Source organism: Orcinus orca, chromosome 17 (assembly GCF_937001465.1).
Source record: "Orcinus orca chromosome 17, mOrcOrc1.1, whole genome shotgun sequence".
Lineage (NCBI taxonomy): Eukaryota > Metazoa > Chordata > Mammalia > Artiodactyla > Delphinidae > Orcinus > Orcinus orca.
Genome location: NC_064575.1, coordinates 49,390,639 through 49,411,131, shown reverse-complemented (window position 1 = coordinate 49,411,131; position 20,493 = coordinate 49,390,639). Strand labels below are relative to the sequence as shown.

The window sequence follows — 20,493 nt, the reverse complement described above, 5'->3', positions numbered from 1 at the left end:
ATTTTGTATATTGAGTTTTTATCTTGCAACCTTGCTGAATTCATTAATTAATTTTAGTAGCTTTTTTGAAGATTCTATTAGCTTTTCTACATATGCAATCACATAGTCTGTAAATAAAGACAATTTTACCTTTTCCTTTCCAATCTGTATGACTTTCTAATTTCTTTTTATTTCATTATTATATCAGTTAAAGCATCCAGTCCAATGTTGAATGGAAGTGTGGCAGTGGACGTACTTTCTTGTTCCTTATCTTAAAAGGAAAACACTTAGTCTTTTACTCTTGAGTATGATGTTAACTGTAGGTTCTTTCATAGGTGCTCTTTATCAGGTTGAGGAATTTCCCTTTTATTTCTAGTTTGAGAGTTTTTATCATGAACAAATGTTGGGTATTGTCCAGTGCTCTTTTGGCATCTATTGAAATGATCCTATACTTTTTCATTTTTTTAATCTGTTAATATGGTGAATTGAACTATATTGATTTTTATTGAAGTACAGTTGATGTTGCATAAGTTACAGGTGTACAGTACAGTGATTCACAATTTTTAAAGGTTTTACTCTATAATTATTATAAAATATTGGCTATATTCCCTGTGCTGTGCAATATATCCTTGTAGTTGTGTGTGTGTGTGTGTGTGTGTGTGTGTGTGTGTGTGTGTGTTTGTGGCTGCACTGGGTCTTCATTGTTGCACAGGGGCTTTCTCTAGTTGTAGCAAGCTGGGGCTACTCTTTTTTTTTTTTTTTTTTTTTTTGCTGTACGCGGGCCTCTCACTGTTGTGGCCTCTCCCGTTGTGGAGCACAGGCTCCGCGGCATGTGGGATCTTCCCGGACCGGGGCACAAACCCGTGTCCCCTGCATCGGCAGGCGGACTCTCAACCACTGTGCTACCAGGGAAGCCCTGGGGCTACTCTTTGTTGCAGTGTGCAGGCTTCTCATTGGGGTGGCTTCTCTTGTTGCAGAGCATGGGCTCTAGATGCGCAGGCTTCAGTAGTTGTGGCTCGCAGGCTCAGTAGTTGTGGCGCACGGGCTTAGTTGCTCCGCAGCATGTGGGATCTTCCCAGACCAGGGATTGAACCCGTGTCCCCTGCATTGACAGGCGGATTCTTAACCATTGCACCACCAGGCAAGTCCATTGTAGCTCATTTTATACATAATAGTTTGTACCTCTTAATCTCCTACCCTTACTTACTCCTTCCCCTTCCCTCTCCCCACTGGTAACCACTAATTTGTTCTTTATACCTGTGAGTCTGTTTCTTTCTATTATATTCACTAGTTTGTTGTATTTTTTTAGATTCCACATATCAGTGATAACTTCCAGTATTTACCTTTCTCTGTCTGACTTATTTCACTTAGCAAAATAATGCCCTCCAAGTCCATTCATGTTGTTGCAAATGGCAAAATTTAATTCTTTTTTATGGCTGAGTAGTATTCCATTGTATACATATATCACATCTTCTTTATGCATTCATCTGTTGATGGACACTTAGGTTACTTCCATATCTTGGCAATTGTAAATAATGCTGCTATGAACATTGGGGTGCATGTATCACGTTTTTGTTTCTTTCGAATATATACCCAGGAGTGGAATTGCTGGATCATACGGTAGTTCTTTTTTAGTTTTTTGAGAAACCTCTATACTATTTTCCACAGTGGCTTCACCAACAGTGTATGAAGGTTCCCTTTTCACCACATCCTCGCCAACATTTGTTATTTGTGTTCTTTTTGATGATAGCCATTCTGACGGGGGTGAGGTGATACCTCGTTGTGAATTTGATTTGCACTTCCCTGATGGTTAGCGATGTTGAGCTTCTTTTCATGTACCTGTTGGGCATCTGCATGTTCTCTTTGGAAAAATGTCTGTTCAGGTCTTCTGCCCATTTTTCAATTGGGTTGTTTGTCTGTTTTGATGTTGAGTTGTATGAGCTGTTTATATCTTTTGGATATTAACCCCTTATCGATCATATCATTTGCAAATACTCTCATTCAGTAGGTTGGTTTTTCGTTTTGTCAATGGTTTCCTTTGCTGTGCAAAAGCTTTTAAGTTTAATTAGGTCCCATATGCTTAGTTTTGCTTTTATTTCCTTTGTTTTAAGAGACAGATCCAAAAACATATTACTATGATATATGTCAAAGAGTGTTCTGCCTGTGTTTTCCTCTAGGAGTTTTGTGGTTTCTGATCTAACATTTAGGTCTTTAATACATTTTGAGTTTATTTTTGTATACGGTGTTAGAAAATGTTCTAATTTCATTCTTTTACATGTAGGTGTCCAGTTTTCCTAGCACCACTTATTGAAGAGACCGTCTTTTCTCCATTGTATATTCTTACCTCCTCTGTAATACATTAATTGACCATAAGTGTGTGGGTTTATTTCTGTGCTCTCTATTCTGTTGCATTGATCTATGTGTCTGTTTCTGTGTCAGTACATACTGTTTGGATTACTGTAGCTTGGTAGCACGGTCTAAAGTCAGGGAGTGTGATTCCTCTACCTCTGTTCTTCTTTCTCAAGATTGTGTTGGCTATTTAGGGTCTTTTGTGTTTCATACAAATTTCAAAATTATTTGCTCTAGTTCTGTGAAAAATGCCATTGGTATTTTGATAGGGATTGCACTGAATCTATAGATTGCCTTGGGTAGTATGGTCATTTTAACAATATTAATTCTTCCAATCCAAGAACACAGTATATCTTTCCATCTATTTGTGTCATCTTCAATTTCTTTCATCAGTGCTTTATAGTTTTCCAAGTACAGGTCTTTTACCTTCTTAAGTAGGTTTATTCCTAGGTATTTTATTCTTTTTGATGCAATGGTAAATGGGATTGTTTCCTTAATTTCTCTTTCTGATATTTCAGTGTTAGTGTACAGAAATGCAACAGATTTCTGTGTATTAATTTTGTATCCTGCAGGGCTTCCCTGGTGGCACAGTGGTTAGGAATCCGCCTGCCAATGCGGGGGACACGGGTTCAAGCCCTGGTCCGGGAAGATCCCACATGCCATGGAGCAACTAAGCCTGTGTGCCACAACTACTGAGCCTGTGCTCTAGAGCGCATGAGCCACAACTACTGAGCCCGTGTGCCACAACTGCGGAAGCCCACGTGCCGAGAGCCCATGCTCCGCAACAAGAGAAGCCACCGCGATGAGAAGCCTGTGCACTGCAACAGAAGAGTAGCATCCACTCGCCACAACTAGAGAAAGCCCGCGCACAGCAACGAAAACCCAACACAGCCAAAAATAAATTAAAAAATTTTGTATCCTGCAACTTTACCGAATTCATTAATGAGCTCTAGTAGTTCTCTGGTAGCATCTTTAGGATTTTCTGTGTATAGTATCATGCCATATATTGACTGATTTTTGAATGTTAAACCAACCTTGCATTCTTTTGATAAATCCCATTTGGTCTTGATTCTATTATATATATGGATTCTATTTGATACGTTTTTAAGAATTTTTGCATTCACATTCATGAGGAATGTTGGGTATAGCTTTCTTTTCCCTTTTTAATAATGTGACTGTTTTTCTGTCACATCAAAGGGGTCATGCCCTTTGATTAAACTCGAATATAAAAGCTATTGGACTTCCCTGGCAGTCCAGTTGTTAAGACTCCATGTTTCCACTGCAGGAGGCGCAGGTTCGATCACCGGTCAGGGAAGATCCCATATGCCACACAGTGTGGCCACCCAAAAATAATAAATAAAATAAAAGCTATTAAATCTCTTATGTAGCTTGGGAAAATAATGTCAGGAACATATCTGAACCATGAAAGCTGTAAAATGCACTTGGTGTGTTTCTCGAGAAAGAAAAAAATGAGAAACCTGCACAAGAAAGTTTACATTTTCTTGCCAAGTGAAGTTTTCTAAATGTTGCATTTTCATTATTCTTCCAGATAGATTAAATATTCCAGAAGGGATGCAAGAAAGGGAGAATTCCTTATTTTTTAAAAAAGAAAGAAAACAAGATAAAGTTCCTTCTTGTTAGTGGGAAAAGAATTCAAGGGGAGGGAAATGGTAGAGGGAAACAGACATGTGAAGAGAGGCACACTTCATGAGGATTGCCTCCCCCCACGTTTTTAAATGGAGAAAGGGAAGTACATAAACTTCTATTGAGCCCTATGGGCTATGCACTATGGTAGTGCTTTTGCATATATCTTATATAATGGTTTTGGATGGGGAAGGCTTTTTGGAGGACAGAAGAATCCATAATGTTGCCTCCAGTACATTCCAAATTGCCCATGTGGGCAAAACTTTGAACGTAAGATTATTTAATGTGCTTGATCTGGTCTTTAAATGAAAGGGCACATTTTGAGACACTGACTAACTGGTGTCCAGAAGAGGGTTTCTGGACAGTGAAAAGACCCAAATCCGAGTCATCTTAAGATGTATTCATGCCTCCCCTGAAAAAGAGAAAATTAGTGGGGAGTGGGGGATTACACTCTTCAATAACCAAAGGGCTTTCTCTTTTTAGTTGGAAAAGGAAATAAACTTTTTGGTATATAGCTTCAGATGGCAGAAATAGGATCAAAGGTGGGAATTACAGAGAGTAGGACTTCAGCTCGACCACTGATCCAGGCTATCTGGAGGTGGGATACAGGTGCTCTGTAATGACCTGGTGCTCCAGATGGGTGACGATGGTTGGACATGCACCATCACTGTGGGACACCGGGAAGAGACAGAATTCCTGGGTTAAGTGGGAAAGAGAGCTAACAGTCTGATAGACAAGGTCTGTTTCCACTCGAAGAACCTATGAATCAGCTGTGCCTGCCTACTCTCTCCACAGAGGCAGGGTTGGAATCGAAAATGGTGGGTATAGTGTGTGTGTGTGTGTGTGTGTGTGTGTGTGTGTGTGTGTGTGTGTGTGTGTGTGTGTGTTTTGAAGGCCATCGCCTAAGAGTCCCTCTCACAATCATCCTGTACAATGACAATATCTCAGGATTTGGTAGTTAACTTGGGGGAACAACAATCATTTGAATGTTAGTCCTGGTGAATTAGTTCTGAGTCTCCCCTGGAAACAGTGAGCCTTTGAACCTGCCTGTCCTCGTGGGCTTGGAGGCAGGGTTGCCTTCCACCTCAAGGATCATGGGACAGTATCAAATGGTGAGTAAAAGCTAGGCCCATGCAGTCACACATAATAGGATTTGGGTTCTGGTTTGGTCTCATTATTAGCCACAGAACCTTGAGTAAATGGTCTAACCTTTTCTGGTGCCTTATTTTCCTTGCCTGTAAAATGAGAATGCTAAACCTACCTGAAGAGCTCAGTGTCAGAGTTAATGAGATGATGAGTAAGAAGCACTCAGGAGAGCTCCTGGCGCATGGTAAACACTTAATGAGTGGCTATAGTTGGGCCGGACGTCCTGTGCAGCACTGATCTGGGCAGGGGCTGCAATCACTTTGGACCGTCACTACCTTGGCTGTTTATTCAATTTACTTCCATGCAAGAATGTAGCTCCAAGAGAGCAGAAACATGGCTGTTTTATTCACTCTTTGATTTCTAGTAATTTGTACGGGGCCTGGAACACCTTAAAGGTTCAAAACTGGAACTAGCTGTGTCTCATTCCCCTCCGGGCCCGGTGAGTCTCTCTCCACGTCGGCAGGGACAGGCCCCCACGAGCGGCTCAGAACAGCCTCCCCTTGGCACAGTTTTGCACTGTTCACCAGACCAAGATCATGGCTCAGTAGCTGTGGCGCACGGTCTTAGTTGCTCCGTGGCATGTGGGATCTTCCCAGACCGGGGATCGAACCCATGTCCCCTGCATTGGCAGGCGGATTCTTAACCACTGCGCCACCAGGGAAGTCCCCTGGGTGACTCTTAATTACTGAAGCTTGAGAACCACTGCCTGGGTTAAGGCCCCTCTGACCCGGGCCTCCTTGCTCCTCCACCCAAATCAGTCTGTCTGAACCCAGGCAGTTTCTGCATCACACTCTTTGCACCCACAGCCCTAGAACAGGAGGGAGCCAAGGCCAGACTGACACTTGGGAGAGCCTGGGGCCTCAGGACTTGAGGTGGGACCAGGCGGGGACTGGCAAACTTGCTGTGCGGGGAAGGCCCAGCTCATGACATCAAACTTTTTATTTTTTAGTTGCTGGTCTCGAAATTCCTCTGGATTGACTAAGCCAGACCATGGAAAGTGGACATCGGCAGATGCCCGGATCCCAGCAGATCACCAGGGCAGGCCGCAAGGAGAACTTTTTGCGCTCCGGAGAAGGGAAGGGCAGGATGGGAATTAGCAAGGTGGAGGCAGGCTGAGTGCTCTGCAGAGAAACGCTGAGTGGGAGGCTCCTGGAGAGGATGGGGCACGTCTAAGAAGATGTTTAGGTTGTTTGCTGAGCGGTATGTGAGGCAACCTTGCCTGGGCCCCCCCAGTCCTCCAGTAAATTCTATTAAACCCATGAGCATATGGTACGAGTGATTTTCGTTGTGGAAACTGAAGAAGGGTCAGAGGTTCAAGCGGAAGGCCAGGAGGATTCAGGCTCCAACAAACAAACAATCTGGCATCCTGGAGGAGCCCAGAGCACACAGGGTCCCCCAGGACTTACATAGCCTGAGGGCTTTGGGCTTCTACAGGCCACAGAACCGGAGAAGTCAAGCAGATGTTCCCTAATCTTGGGGGTCAGGGGGCCCCTAGCCAACTACTCTCAACCCAAAGTGAGAAGACAAAAGGAAAATGTGGTTTGGCTCTATAAACGGGATACTAATTACAGCCATTTGTGCAAACTGTTTTCCATTAGTGCTTAATTCCTTACCACGCGGTATAATAACAATTACGCATTGCACGACCTACATGTCAGACTAGCTGAGTTTTATTTGTCTCCGTGTGGGCCAGTCTTCCTCATGTCTTGAGGAAGTCCGGTTGTCTGTGGGCTAACACAGTGGCTTTATTTATAACTTGAAAAAATATTATAGGCACAACACTCAGTGTATGGGTAATTCTCTCCTCTAAGAGGCGGATTACCTCATGTGCTTCAAATGTCAGTATGTTGTCTAGTTTGGGGGCTTGGCCCAAAAAAGAGAATGTGCGTTCTATTACACTTTGTATCTGTTTGTCCTTTTCTATTTAGGAGATCTATAAAGCATCCCTCACCAAAGCAATGAGGTCCCCACACACCTCTAAAACAGAACTCGAATCATCATTCCCAGCCAATGTTAGTAGCTCATCCTAAATCCACGCTTCAGGGAAGAGAATAAAATACAGAAACAATTCCTCAGGGCACAGTCAATAGAGACAGCGGATGAAAAGGCTCTCCAGCGGTTCCCCCCTAAAGAACAGCTTAGAAGTAAAGGACAGCAGCTCACAAATTCAAGGAGGCTATTTCTGAGAATGAGCCTCCAACGATCTTCCAAACTCTTCCTGATGGCCTACTGTGTGCCTGGCTCTGGCCTCGGCGCCGTGAAGGCAGAGTGGGGGCCAGGGGTCAACACAAAATACACGAGTTACAAAACCTCGTTTCTGTCCTTAGGGAAATGATGACTTGGTTGGGGGAGGGGCCACAGATGAATTAAATGGGCCCAGATAAAAGAGGAGAAAGTGGGAGAGCAGAGGAGGACACAACAAATATAACAGCAAAGCAACCTTACTTCTGCAAGTCGTCTGATCCGAGTTGAGGATGTAGCCTTGTTTGCACCTGCAGACATACGAGCCAGGAGTATTGATGCAGAAGTGGGCACAGTTATGCTCCAGGATGCTGCACATGTGGACCGCTGAAAGGGAAGACATGGCAAGTTAAGGCAACGATGATGCCTTCTCTAACTCCATCCCCCTCGCAAACATTCGTCCAGAATCTACGCTGTGAAGGAACAAGCTGCAGTCCCTACCTTCAAGGGGTAGCCTCTGGTAGGACCAGACAGTTCTACATAAATGCCAGCAGCAACATATACATAGAGGGCCGCAGAGGGTCAAAGGGAAATGATGTTAGGCTGAGCCATATGAAATTGCTGATATCCAACTAAAAATAGGTCAAAAACGACCTACAAAAACAGAAATTTCACAGTGCAATTAATAATATCCAGTTGGTGGGCAGAAGGATCAGAAAGTTTGCTGATACCAGGGGTGGCTCTGACTAGCATGTGGACTTGGTAGGCAGCAGCAGGTTTGGAGGAAAAGCTATTAGTTAAATGAGGATGTGGAAAGAATCAACAGTTTCTCAGGATCATAAATCCCAAGAGTGATGTAATTTTTTAATAGGCAAAAGTATTATAAAAATTTTTGGAGTTAAAAAATGCACTCATATGTTTCCATAATCTCTATGTCTCTATTTAAAATATTTCTGGGGCTTCCCTGGTGGCGCAGCGGTTGAGAGTCCGCCTGCCGATGCAGGGGACATGGGTTTGTGACCCGGTCCGGGAGCATCCCGCATGCCGCGGAGCGGCTGGGCCCGTGAGCCATGGCCGCTGAGCCGGCGCGTCCGGAGCCTGTGCTCCGCAACAGGAGAGGCCACAACACTGAGAGGCCCGCGTACCGCAAAAAAATAATAATAATAAATAATAAATAAATAAATAAAATAAAATATTTCTGGACGGACCTAGAGTCTGTCATACAGGGTGAAGTAAGTCAGAAAGAGAAAAACAAATACCGTATGCTAACACATATATATATGGAATCTAAAAAAAAAAACAAAAACGGTTCTGAAGAACATAGGGGCAGGACAGGAATAAAGACACAGATATAGAGAATGGACTTGAGGATATGGGGAGGGGGAAGGATAAGCTGGGACGAAGTGAGAGAGTGGCCTGGACATATATACACTACCAAATGTAAAACAGATAGCTAGTGGGAAGCAGCCACATAGCACAGGGAGATCAGCTCGGTGCTTTGTGACCACCTAGAGGGGTGGGATAGGGAGGGTGGGAGGGAGACGCAAGAGGGAGGGGATATGGGGATATATGTATATGTATAGCTGATTCACTTTTTCATACAGCAGAAACTAACACAACATTGTAAAGCAATTATACGCCAATAAAGATGTTAAAAAAAAAATTCTGGGACTTCCCTGGTGGTCCAGTGTTAAAGAATCCACCTTACAATGCAGAGGACGCGGGTTCGATCCCTGGTCAGGGAACTAAGATCCCACATGCCGCGGGACAACTAGAGCCCACGTGCCGCAAACTACAAAGCCCACACGCCCTGGAACCTGCGCACCACAACTAGAGAAGAGAAAACCTGCACACCATAACTAGAGAGAAATCTGCTCACCACAACGAAAGATCCTGCATGCCTCAACGAAAATCCTGAGTGCTGCAACTAAGACCTGACGCAGCCAAAAATAAGTTAAATTTTAAAAATAATAATAATGGGGATTTCCCTGGTGGCACAGTGGTTAAGAATCCACCTGCCAATGCAGGGGACATGGGTTCGAGCCCTGGTCCGGGAAGATCCCACATGCCGCGGAGCAACTAAGCCTGTGCACCACCACTACTGAGCCCGCCTGCCACAACTACTGAAGCCCGTGCGCCTAGAGCCCGTGCTCTGCAACAAGAGAAGCTACCTCAATGAGAAGCCCATGTACTGCAACGAAGAGTAGCCCCCACTCGCCACAACTAGAGAAAGCCCGTGCGCAGCAACGAAGACCCAATACAGCCAAAAAATAATAATTAATTAATTAAAAATAATAAATAAAATATTTCTGTGTTTAGTTTCTGAAGTACCTCGGCTTTCAGATACATTGATTCTTGCATAAGTCTGTTGGAGCTCATGGAAATTCTTACTGTTTTTTACATCTTAATTTATGACTTTACTCCATATAATTCAACCTGAACATATTTAAAATTAACAAGCATCAGCATAAGCAGAGTACAATTTATGCAAGTGTTGTCATAGACAAAAAGGATGTCCATATGTAGAAATATATTTTTATAAAGCTAAAACAGAAGAGACTTTCAATAGCTAAGGACAATCCCCTCACTCCAGTGCTTAGGAAAACTCAGCTACTGATGAAATCGATGGCATATCTTAAGTATATGTCCCTTTACTTCAAAGTAAGAAACATGGCGGGCAGTAAGTGAAAGTAAGACCTCTTTATTTCATAATACAATTTAGAATGAGTGTTCTGAGTTTACGATTGACTGTGTTTTAATTCCTGTTAGGATACAAATAATGTTAGGAAAGTTCATAGATTAAATCCAATCAGTCATTTTTACTTCAGAGTGAAAGAAATATCTGGTTTTGTGACCATGGGCTTAACTTCTCTATATTAAATGGGAGTAAAAATAGTACCAACCTCATCAGGGCCTTGTAAGGGTTAAAATAATTAAGATGGTAAAGTGCTTAAAACATAGCGCAGGGGAATACTTGATATACGTTAACTGTATGGTACAAAGGAGGAGCGTGGCGGACTTCTGTTTTATTTTACATACCTGGGTTCATCCTACAGATATTCATCTTCACCCTGGTTTTTCACTCAGCATCAATAACAGAGTCTATCTCCATTGATATATACTATCTTTCATGGAATCTAAGATGAACCCGATTTCAGAGATGTTAAAGTGTGAGGACACATACACTGATCCTCACTATTCCCAGATTCCATATTTGAGAATTTGCCTACTTGCAAACGTTTATTTGTAACCCTAAAATCAATACTCAGAGTGCTTTCGTCATCATTTGTGGACACACTCAGAGCGATGAAAAATTTAGGTCGCCAGCTGAGGTTGAACAAGCATTCTTGTTTCTGCTCTCAGACTGTGAATGAGTATCCTTTTCAAGTGCATTTTTGTGCTTTTTGTTGATGATTTTGCCATTTAAAATGGCCCCAAGTGTGGTGCTGAAGTGTTGGTGTTTGCTGAAGTGAAGTGTGTCTGGTGTTCCTAAGTGCAAGGAGGCTATGATGTGCCTTATGGAGAAAATGTGTGTTTGATAAATTTCATTCGGGCAAGAGTGATAGTGCTGTTGGCTGTGAATTCAATGTTAAGGAATCAATAATATATAAAGAAGGTGTCTTTACACAGAAACACACATAAAACAAGATATGTATTGATCAGTTGACAACAGTGTTGGACCAGAGGCTCTGAGGAACCTAACTCTGTATTTCCCCTAGGAGCTGTGGTTCAGTACTTGCTACTTCAGTCAGTGTTCACCATGACGTTACAGGACATAATTACCAAGAACAATGAGAATCAACTGTACACCTTAGCTTTGATCAAATACATTCGATCTAGTTCATTCCTTTTAATTGCTTTATCCGTTGGTCATATGACTAGTCCTCATAATATTTAGCCATTTCCCCACCAGTCCACAGTTTCGCTTTCCCAATGCTGTGATGAACCTTCTTAAATACATCTCCTTGAGCACATGTGCAGTTGTTTCTCTAGGACCGGGTCCTACTTTTTTCTTTTTTGGCTGCGTTGGGTCTTCATTGCTGCGCACGGGCTTTCTCTAGTTGTGGCGAGCTGGGTCTACTCTGCGTTGCAGTGCACGGGCTTCTCATTGTGGTGGTTCCTCTTGTTGCGGAGCACAGGCTCTAGGCACGCAGGCTTCAGTAGTTGCAGCATGCAGGCTCAGTGGTTGCGGTGCACGGGCTTAGTTGCCCTGCGGCATGTGGGATGTTCCCAGACCAGGGCTCGAACCCATGTCCCCTGCATTGGCAGGCAGATTCTTAACCACTGCGCCACAGGGAAGTTCCTGGGTCCTACTTCAAATAGATATCACCTCACTGTCTTGCAAGGTAGTTTATACCAGCAATGCAGGAGAGTAATGATTCCCACCTCCTCAAAACTTCAGCACTCAGGATTATCACATGTTAAGTTTTTGACCGTATTAAGAGGGAAAAATCATTATCCTGTTTCTAATTTGCATTTGCTTTGCACCCTGGAAGGCTCTCTTCTTTTCCTAGGCTGCTGGAGTCAAATTACCCACGGGCACAGAGGCGTTCTTATGCAACTCTCAGCATGTCACTATTTTCCTCCATAATGAAGAAAATCTGAAGTCTAGACAACCAGCAGCACAGCGGTTATACACTGGTATGAGGCCCAAGTGATGAGTCTGCTGCCCGACTTCTCACCGAGACCCTGACAGATAATTATTTTGACAGGAGATGTGAGGCAGAGAAAATACCTGCTGGGCAGCAGACAGCACAGTGGTGATGAGAAAGGCTTCTGGAAATAAGACTACAGCTGAGCTTCACCATGACCTTGTATGAATTACTTAATTTCTCTGAACTCCACTTTCCTCACCTGTCAAATAGGGAAATTAAAAGAACTATTGCATAGGGTTTTGGAGAGACAGCTTGTTACTAAGGCTTGTCTTGGCCCTTCCGCCTCCAACAAGTGAGGGAAGTTCATGTACGTTGCGTAGCTCTTTTTGGCTTATTTCTTTACCTGTAGAATAAAGGCATGTATGATGTCCAGGGACCTTCAGTACAGACACTTAATTATTTTCTAGAAGCTGCCTTCCTTCTCATTCCAAATGCGTGCTGACTGGGGGAGCGGCTGTGTTGGTGTGAGGTAGCCCCTCTCCTGGCCACTGCTGGGTGTTCAGGGTCTGACAGAGGCTTTTCTTGGCATTTAGCCACTAGAATTGAGGAAAAGGGGGTTTATACTGAGCGCAAGCATATCTGGGGGCTGACAGGGTGCATGCTCTCTGCCCCTGGACCAGAGAAGTCCAAGGAGAAGCAGAGTGAGGATGGAGAGAAAGCAAAGCTGTCATTCACTATGCGTCTCCTTATTTCCATGAGTAATATAACACAATCCGCCCTTCTAAAGCTAGTTCAAGTTGAATTTCTATTACTTCCAACCAAAAGAATCCCAAACATTTTTACTAAGGTAGTATAAAAATTTTCCACCTGTAAAATTCTATAGATGAGGAATCGGTGATACTAAGAGCATCTGGCCCTAACACCTTGCCCTCCCGTGGGGCAGGCCTTTGTGATGTGACTGAAGGGGGCACAAGAGTCCTGCCTCCTACAGTGGCCTGCAGGTGGTCTCACACCTCAGAAGGCCTTGTAGGTGGAAGCTGGGTCAAGGCTTTGCACTGGGCGGAAGAAATCACTAATCAGCAGACTAAGTCTTTGGCAGGATTGGATTTTTAACCAGGCGACCTGAATGTTAATAAATGTTTATTAATGAATGTGTGATTGACTAAATGAATGATCAAAAGAGTGGTGGGCTGACTGGGGGTCTTGAAAGGAACAATTACTGGGTATGGAAAGTCAAGGCCTGTGGAAGTCCATCTGGCTTCCCACTTAGCAACAGGGCCTTGAAGGGCTGCAGTAAGTGTGGACTTTCCCCGGGCTGGTCGATGGGAGGTGTGTCTTAGGAACACTGTTAGGGCCTTCTATTGTGCCTGGCCTAGGCGGGGTGAGGCTCTTAGGGTAGGAACAACCAGCCTCCAGGCTTTAAATACCAGGCTAAGTTGATAAAGCAGATACCAAGAGGTTAAGTAAAAGCCCTGGGAATTCCCTGGCAGTCCAGTGGTTAGGACTCTGTGCTTTCACTGCCGAGGGCGAGGGTTCAATCCCTGGTGGGGGAACTAGGATCTCGCAAGTTGCTTGGTGAGGCCAAAAAGAAAAAAAAAAAAAGGCAGCCCTGCCCAGGTTGCAAGTCATCAGAAGGCTCAGGACAGACATGCATTTTTCAGCCCCTAGATTCAAGTGTCCTCTCTCACTGGGTGGCAAAAATGGTGGGCCCCAGGATGGGTAGGTTTTGGTCATCTTGTAGACAGGGCCTCATTCACAGGAGGCCTCTAAGATTCTCTTGGAGGTCTCGGAGTGGCCTGAGAATGCAAACTCCGGAGCCCTCCTGCCCCCAGCTGTGGCTGGTTTGGGAATTCACTGCCTGTGGGTACAAAGCCACTGCTGTGCCTGAGTTCACGTCCACACAGCCAGTGAGCACAAGAGCCTAATCTCTTCCTAATTGCACGATAAAGGTTCCTGTCTTGATCACTCCTGGAGATACCCCGTCCCCACCAATCCACAGATCCAGCAGCATTTTTCGGTTCTGCCCAAAAGCACACGAGCCTCAGCTCAGCTCCCCTCTGAAATCCCTCCTTTAGGTGCACTCTGACCTCCACGTCCCTGCCTAGCCTCTCATCAGCATTTCTCAAGCTGTGGGTTATGTCTCCTTAGCAGGTCACGAAATTAACAGAGACTCTGGACTGATTTTTTTGTTTTTGTTTTTAAATGAAATAGAAAAAACTATTAAAAATATCATTCTTTTCCTGGCTTACTGCAATCGTCCTCCCTACACATCTCTAGCCGGTAAACTCCTACTCTCTTTTTTTTTTTTTTAAGATTTATTTTTTATATATTTATTTTATTTATTTTTGGCTGCGTCGGGTCTTAGTTGAAGCATGAGGGATCTTTTCGTTGCGGCGTGCGGGCTTCTCTCTAGTTGTGGCGTGCGGGTTTTCTCTTGCCTAGTTGTGGCGCGCAGGCTCCAGGGCACGTGGGCTCTGCTTTGCGGCACGCAGGTTCTCTAGTTGAGGCACGCGAGCTCAGTAGTTGCGGCACACAGGCTTACCTGCTCGGCGGCATGTGGGATCTTAGTTCCCTGACCAGGGATCGAACCCGCATCCCCTGCATTGTAAGGAGGATTCTTTACCACTGGGCCACCAGAGAAGTCCCCCCTACTCCTCTTTCAAGTCTGTGTAGCACATAGTAGTTAAGATGTAGGTTCTGAGCCAGAATGCCTGGGTTCACACCTCAACTCTGCCACTTAGTGCTATGTGACCTTGGACAAGTTACTGAACTTCTCTGGGTCTCTATTTCCTCTTCTGTAAAATGGGAATTATAGGAGCACCTACTTCACAGGTTTGTTGTGAGAATAAAATGAGTCAACATACGCTAATAGCGCAAAACAGCACATGCACATACTAATATCAATAAGTGTTAGTTATAATCATTATTATCTCTTTAAAGCTCTCCTGGACTCCCTAGGCAGACCCTGGCATTCTTTGATCAGAGTGCCCCCAGTGCCAGGTGACTTCCCAAGGCCTCTGAAGTGCATACTTCATATAGCCAACATCCCATTTCTCTATGATGAGAGCATCTTCCCACCAGCCTGAAACCCTCAGACCCGGCAGGTGGAGGGGAAGAGTTCTGAAGCGAGAGAGACTCCAACTCTGCCGCCTGAAGCCGCTTAGCCTTTCTAAGCCCCAGTTTCTACTTCTGTAAAATGGGATAATAATAGTACCTGCTTCACAGGGCTGTTGTAGTATTCAATGAAATAACATATTGGAAAGTACCTAGCCCAGGACAAAATTGGCTGTTAGCCTCAGAGTGTAGCTCAATAAATGTTGAAGGAACAAATGAGACTTCCAGAACCCCAGAGAACTGCCATCTGCAACATGGTAGACACTGTCGTCTGAGGACTGGAGGGCAGGTCAAAGCTGAGGCCGTCTGCCTACCCTGCTGGTGCTCCGTGTGTCTGACCGTAATCCTATACAACATGGTGCACACTGAATGGGGCTCTACAGTTTATAACGCCTGTTCACACATCTACTCTCCGCAGGTAAAATCCCCAGTTTACAGATGTGCTCAGCATCTGTACAGCTGGCAGGTGGGGTCATTGAAACCTCAGTCTGCCCCTCCCCATCGCAAAGGCTTCCCATCAAACTCCGAGGTGAATATCAACCTCAGAGCCGGTGTGCCTAGCCTGGCTGGACTGCGGAGGCTGCCTGCAGAAAACCGTTTACCCTAAAAGAGGGATTTCTATCTCCCAATGCGGAGAGGAATGAAATAAGCAAGAGGTTTGGAAGTAGAACCCACCATCTCCTGGCTGCTTGGGAATTCACTTAACAAGTTTACAGTCCTGTAAAAGGGAGGGATGGCATCATGCTGCCTCCCCAGATTTTCGTGAGGATAAAGTGCGAAAACACAAGAGAAAGTGCTTTGTAAATGTTAGTTATTGTGATCCTTACTGCACGGTTGATGAAGAGGCCCCGGGGCCTCCTTCACCTTTCAAGACAGTTGACAAGTCTGCTCAGCAGAGCCCTGTGATGAGGAGAGACAGGAGCTGGTCTTCTGTGGAGGAGGAAGAGGGACTCAGTTCCCGGGCCCTAACAAATGAATGAATGAATGGCACAATACTGATGTTTTCTTAGAGCGTCAAGATTACAAAAACGGGAGTAGCCAAACTTTTAATTTTGCTGCCAGGCCATAAAGCACAGAGAGGGTTCTTCTATGAACAAGTCCACATCCTCAGCCTCATTAATATTACCTTTCCCTTTGGTGAGCCATTCAGAGAGCTTATAAAAGAACTCATCCATTAACATTTTTCCAAGACAACTGAATAAACACGTCAAAACTGTTACAGAACCAATTTCTTTTTTTAACATTTCCAGGAAAGAGGGAATACAAATTCTGCAGAAGTCATTTGAAGTCATAAACCTTAAAAATGTTTGCAGTGCATTCTACGGGCTAAAGTTTTCCAGGTGACTCAGGCCACGGCACGCCACAGAGACCCAGCCCCTCTGCGGCGCCAGGGAAATAGCACTTCTGAATGTTTTCCAAGTGACATTGCAGAGCAAAAGTTTCTTTTTCCTTCATGGCGTTGATTTTTTAAGTAAAACTTTTGATTTTGGAGTCAAGAATTAATGGCGTCTCTGCTTTTTGAAGTTAGTTTTCAGCAGAGAATTTTTTTAAAAAGACGTCAAAAGCACACCGTACTTCCTTCCTGAGGCTTTGACAGGGTCGGGGGGAGGTTGGTGGCGGGGGTGGGGGGTGTGTTTCTAGGCTTTGTCACATTCTGAGAACTGGTCCAAAGGTTCCTGCTCCCGGTGAGTTGGAGATGAGTCTGGTCCTTAAGGTCATTCGCCATGCAGACTCCAGGGAAATACTGGTCATTTCAGAATAGATACTTGCTTTTGTTTTCCCATCAAAGAAGCATGGCAGTTGGAGGGGACAGGGACCAATGGGGGTGGGCAAAGCTGGACTGGACACTGTTTACCAGGTCAGGAGGCTTGCTTCCCATTTCCAGGGACCAGTGTGGAGCCTGGGTTGGCAGGCTGGCACCCTGCCCTTCTGGAGGAGAAAAGAACAAGAAGACGGTGGCAGGAGCAGGAAACTGGGGAGAGGGTGAGTTGACCTGCTGGGAAAGCTGAGGCAGGAGCTCGGCTTGGAGGTAAGTGGGAGGAGTGTGGCAAGAAAGTGTGAAAGAAGCCTTGTGGAGTGCAGGGTTAGAAAGCAAGATGGGGAAGAAGACCCTTAAAGCAGAAGAATGCAGCTCAAGGACTTGGGGAAGCATGTCCTTGCAGAAGGAGTCGGGAGGCACCTGCCATCCTATCAGGTGGGAAGGTACCAGGAGCACGTGTTGGTCTTCCCCATACACTGGGCCTCTTTCTGGGTTGAGAAAACATCCACTGCTAGCACCACCATGGGAAAAAATGCTCAGTATTGCACACCATCCAAGGAGAAGTTATGTTATTATTTTTGCCCTCCCATTCCCATGCTTACTACACCTCATGAATTCCAACCTAGGCAATGCCAGGGCAAGCCAATATGCTGGAGAAAAACTTCCCCTACCTACTGTTACTCGTTCTGCAGTTTGAGTGTAAATGTCCCTTCCTCAGGGAAATCTCCCTGAGCCCCCTGGCCTAGGTCAGGTCCTGTCCTGAATTCTTCCTCCGTTACACTGTTACAACTGCAGTTACTTACGTATTTGTATAACTGCATCCTTAATATGTCTCCTTGGCCAGAGCGTGAGCCCCAAGAGAGCACTGTGTCTACCTTGGCCTTTGCTGAACACCCCTTGCCAGCCCGGTACCTGGGACCAGGTTAGCACAGAATGAACACTGGAAGATGAATGAACTCATCCTAACAATCCCCTGAGAAAAGCCACAGAGAAACAGGACTTACTGCACAACTTGTTCTGGAACACTGAGGTCAGTGACTCCATCTGGCTGAAGTTGGCCACCAGGAAGACGTGGTCCTCGTGGGGCTCGCTGCCGATGGCCTTCAGCGTGTTGAAGTCCACTTGGCCCACGCCGATGGCAAAGATCAGGATGCCTGTGTCCCGGGCCTTTGCGGCTACCTCAGCCACCGAGTCCTGGGGCCTCCCGTCGGTCACAATCATTATGACCCGCGGCACGTTCTCCCTCAGTGGCCGGGCACCTTCTGCTTCTGAGAATGCGATGTTCAGGGCGTACTGGATGGCCAGCCCCGTCATGGTGCCCGTGGACAGATGCCGCATCCTCTTGACGGCGTGCTCCACCTCGGACTTCCTCTTGAAGGTCTTGAGGGAGAACTCGTTCTTCACGGTGCTGCCATATTGGAGCAGGCCCACACGGGTGACGTCAGGGCCAATGTCCAAGAACTGCAAGATGTCCACGATGAACTCCTTGACCTTTGCATAGTCGTGGGTGTTGACGCTGCGGGAACTGTCAATGATGAAGACCACGTCTGCCCGCTTGTTCTCACAGGAGCTCTCTGGGGAAAGAGGGGAGGGCAAACGCATCAGAAGAGTGTTAAGCATAAACACACCACTATATATAAAATAGGTAACCAACAAGAGCCCACTGTATAGCACAGGGAACTCTACTCAGTATTTTGTAATAACGTATAAGGGAAGAGAATCTGAAGAAGTTATATATATATATATATATGTATAACTGAATCACTGTGCTGTATACCTGAAACGAACACAATATTGTAAATCAAATATATTTCAATTAAAAATAAAGAAAAGAAAAGGAAAGGAAAGAAAAGAAGGGTGTTAAGGACCCAGTGCAGGTTGGAAATCCTAGGGCCAGGGATCACCTTTCAAACCTCCCGTCTTCATCGTTTTTCTTCCCCCCTTGGGAAGGTCGTAAGGGTGTATATGTGCATGACTGGGTGATCATGGGTATTGGCAACAAAGATACTATTTCTTTTTACAAGATAAATGAACTTCAGTTTCTAGAAAGTCAGCAATGCAGTTTTCAGGTTGGCAAACACCTGAGCAGGGTCAAAATTACTTTATCATTTACTGCACAGCACATAGGCTCGGCTGGATACTGCAGGGAGTATAGAAGACACTTAGCGGGGGCTTCCCTGGTGGTGCAGTGGTTAAGAATCCGCCTGCCAATGCAGGGGACACGGGTTCGAGCCCTGGGCCGGGAAGATCCCACATGCTGCGGAGCAACTAAACCCGTGCGCCACAATTACTGAGCCTGTGCTCTAGAGCCCACGAGCCACAACTACTGAGCCTGCGAGCCACAACTACTGAAGCCTGCGAGCCTAGAGCCCGTGCTCCACAACAAGAGAAGCCACCACAATGAGAAGCCCGTGCGCCCCAATGAAGAGTAGCCCCCACTCACTGCAACTAGAGAAAGCCCGCGTGCAGCAACGAAGACCCAACACAGCCAAAAATAAAATAAATAAATAAATAATTTTTTTTTTTTTAAAAAAGAAGACACTTGGGGGGCAACCCAAATCAAGGAGCTTACACTCTACCTGGGGAGACTTAATTACTGGAACAAGGAAAGAATAACTAGTATGAAACTACATGGTGCTGACACTAGATGTTAAAAGAACAGGGATATCAGTGGGCTGGAGTCAAGGAGATGGGACACAAGCTGGCTTTACAGATGCATAGTGTTTGGACTGAGAGAAGGAACACATGGAGACGGACACATGAACAAAAGCCCAAGATGGCATGAATAGAGTGGATAAAAGAACGAGTGGTAAAGGCCCTGCTAGGAGTTATGGATAGGAATTAAGTTGGAGGGGTAGCATGAAGCCAGTTACAAAATGACTTTAAATTCAGACTGAAATTTGTACATGATGCCACAGGTGATGGGCATAATATGATTAGCATAAGAAACATCTCTTCCGTAGGGAAGTTACGTAATAAAAAGTCAACTGAGTGGGGCAGAAGTTTGTGGAGAGGATATGGACAGAAGGGAACCCTCCCACACTGTTGGTGGGAATGTAAATTGGTGCAGCCACTGTGGAAAACAATATGAAGGTTCCTCAAAAAACTAAAAATAGAACTACCATATGACCGAGCAATTCTACTCCTGGGTATATATCTGATAAAAAGAGAAATACTAATTCAAAAAGATATATGCACCCCAATGTTCACTGCAGCTCTATTTACAATTGCCAAGATACGGAAGCAACCTAAGTGTCCATCAACAGATGAATGAATAAGGAAGATATGGTGTGTGTGTGTGTGTGTGTGTGTGTATATATATATACATATACATATACACACACATACACACACACACACACACACACACACACAGGAATAGTACTCAGCCGCAGAGAGAATGAAATTCTGCCATTTTCAACAACGTGCATGGACTTGGAGGGCATTACACTAAATGAAATAAGTCAGACAGAGAAAGGCAGATACTGCATGACATCACTTGTATGTGGAATCTGAAAATAAAACTAGTGAATAAAGCAAAAAAGAAACAGACTCACAGATGTAGAGAACAAACTAGTGGTTACCAGTGGGGAGAGGGAAGGGGGAGGGGCGATATAGGGGGAGGGGATAAAGAGGTACAAACTACTATGTATACAGTGAATAAGTTACAAGGATATATTGTACAGCACAGGGAATATAGCCAATATTTTATGACTATAAATGGAG

The 20,493-nt window shown here is 44.9% G+C and overlaps 1 protein-coding gene across 3 annotated transcripts in view; it reads right to left on the bottom strand.

The window, feature by feature from the left end:
- Positions 1–20,493, bottom strand: part of MATN2 (matrilin 2) — a 155,336-nt gene that overhangs the window by 86,062 nt on the left and 48,781 nt on the right. For 2 of the 3 annotated variants that reach the window (XM_033438230.2, XM_033438232.2), the window contains exons 3-4: positions 17,772–18,341; positions 7,564–7,686 (exon numbers count right to left, since the gene is read on the bottom strand). In XM_033438230.2, coding sequence (XP_033294121.1) covers positions 7,564–7,686; positions 17,772–18,341 — 693 coding nt within the window. The remainder of the gene's footprint in view (positions 1–7,563; positions 7,687–17,771; positions 18,342–20,493) is intronic. The other variant, XM_033438233.2, reaches the window with a different exon arrangement.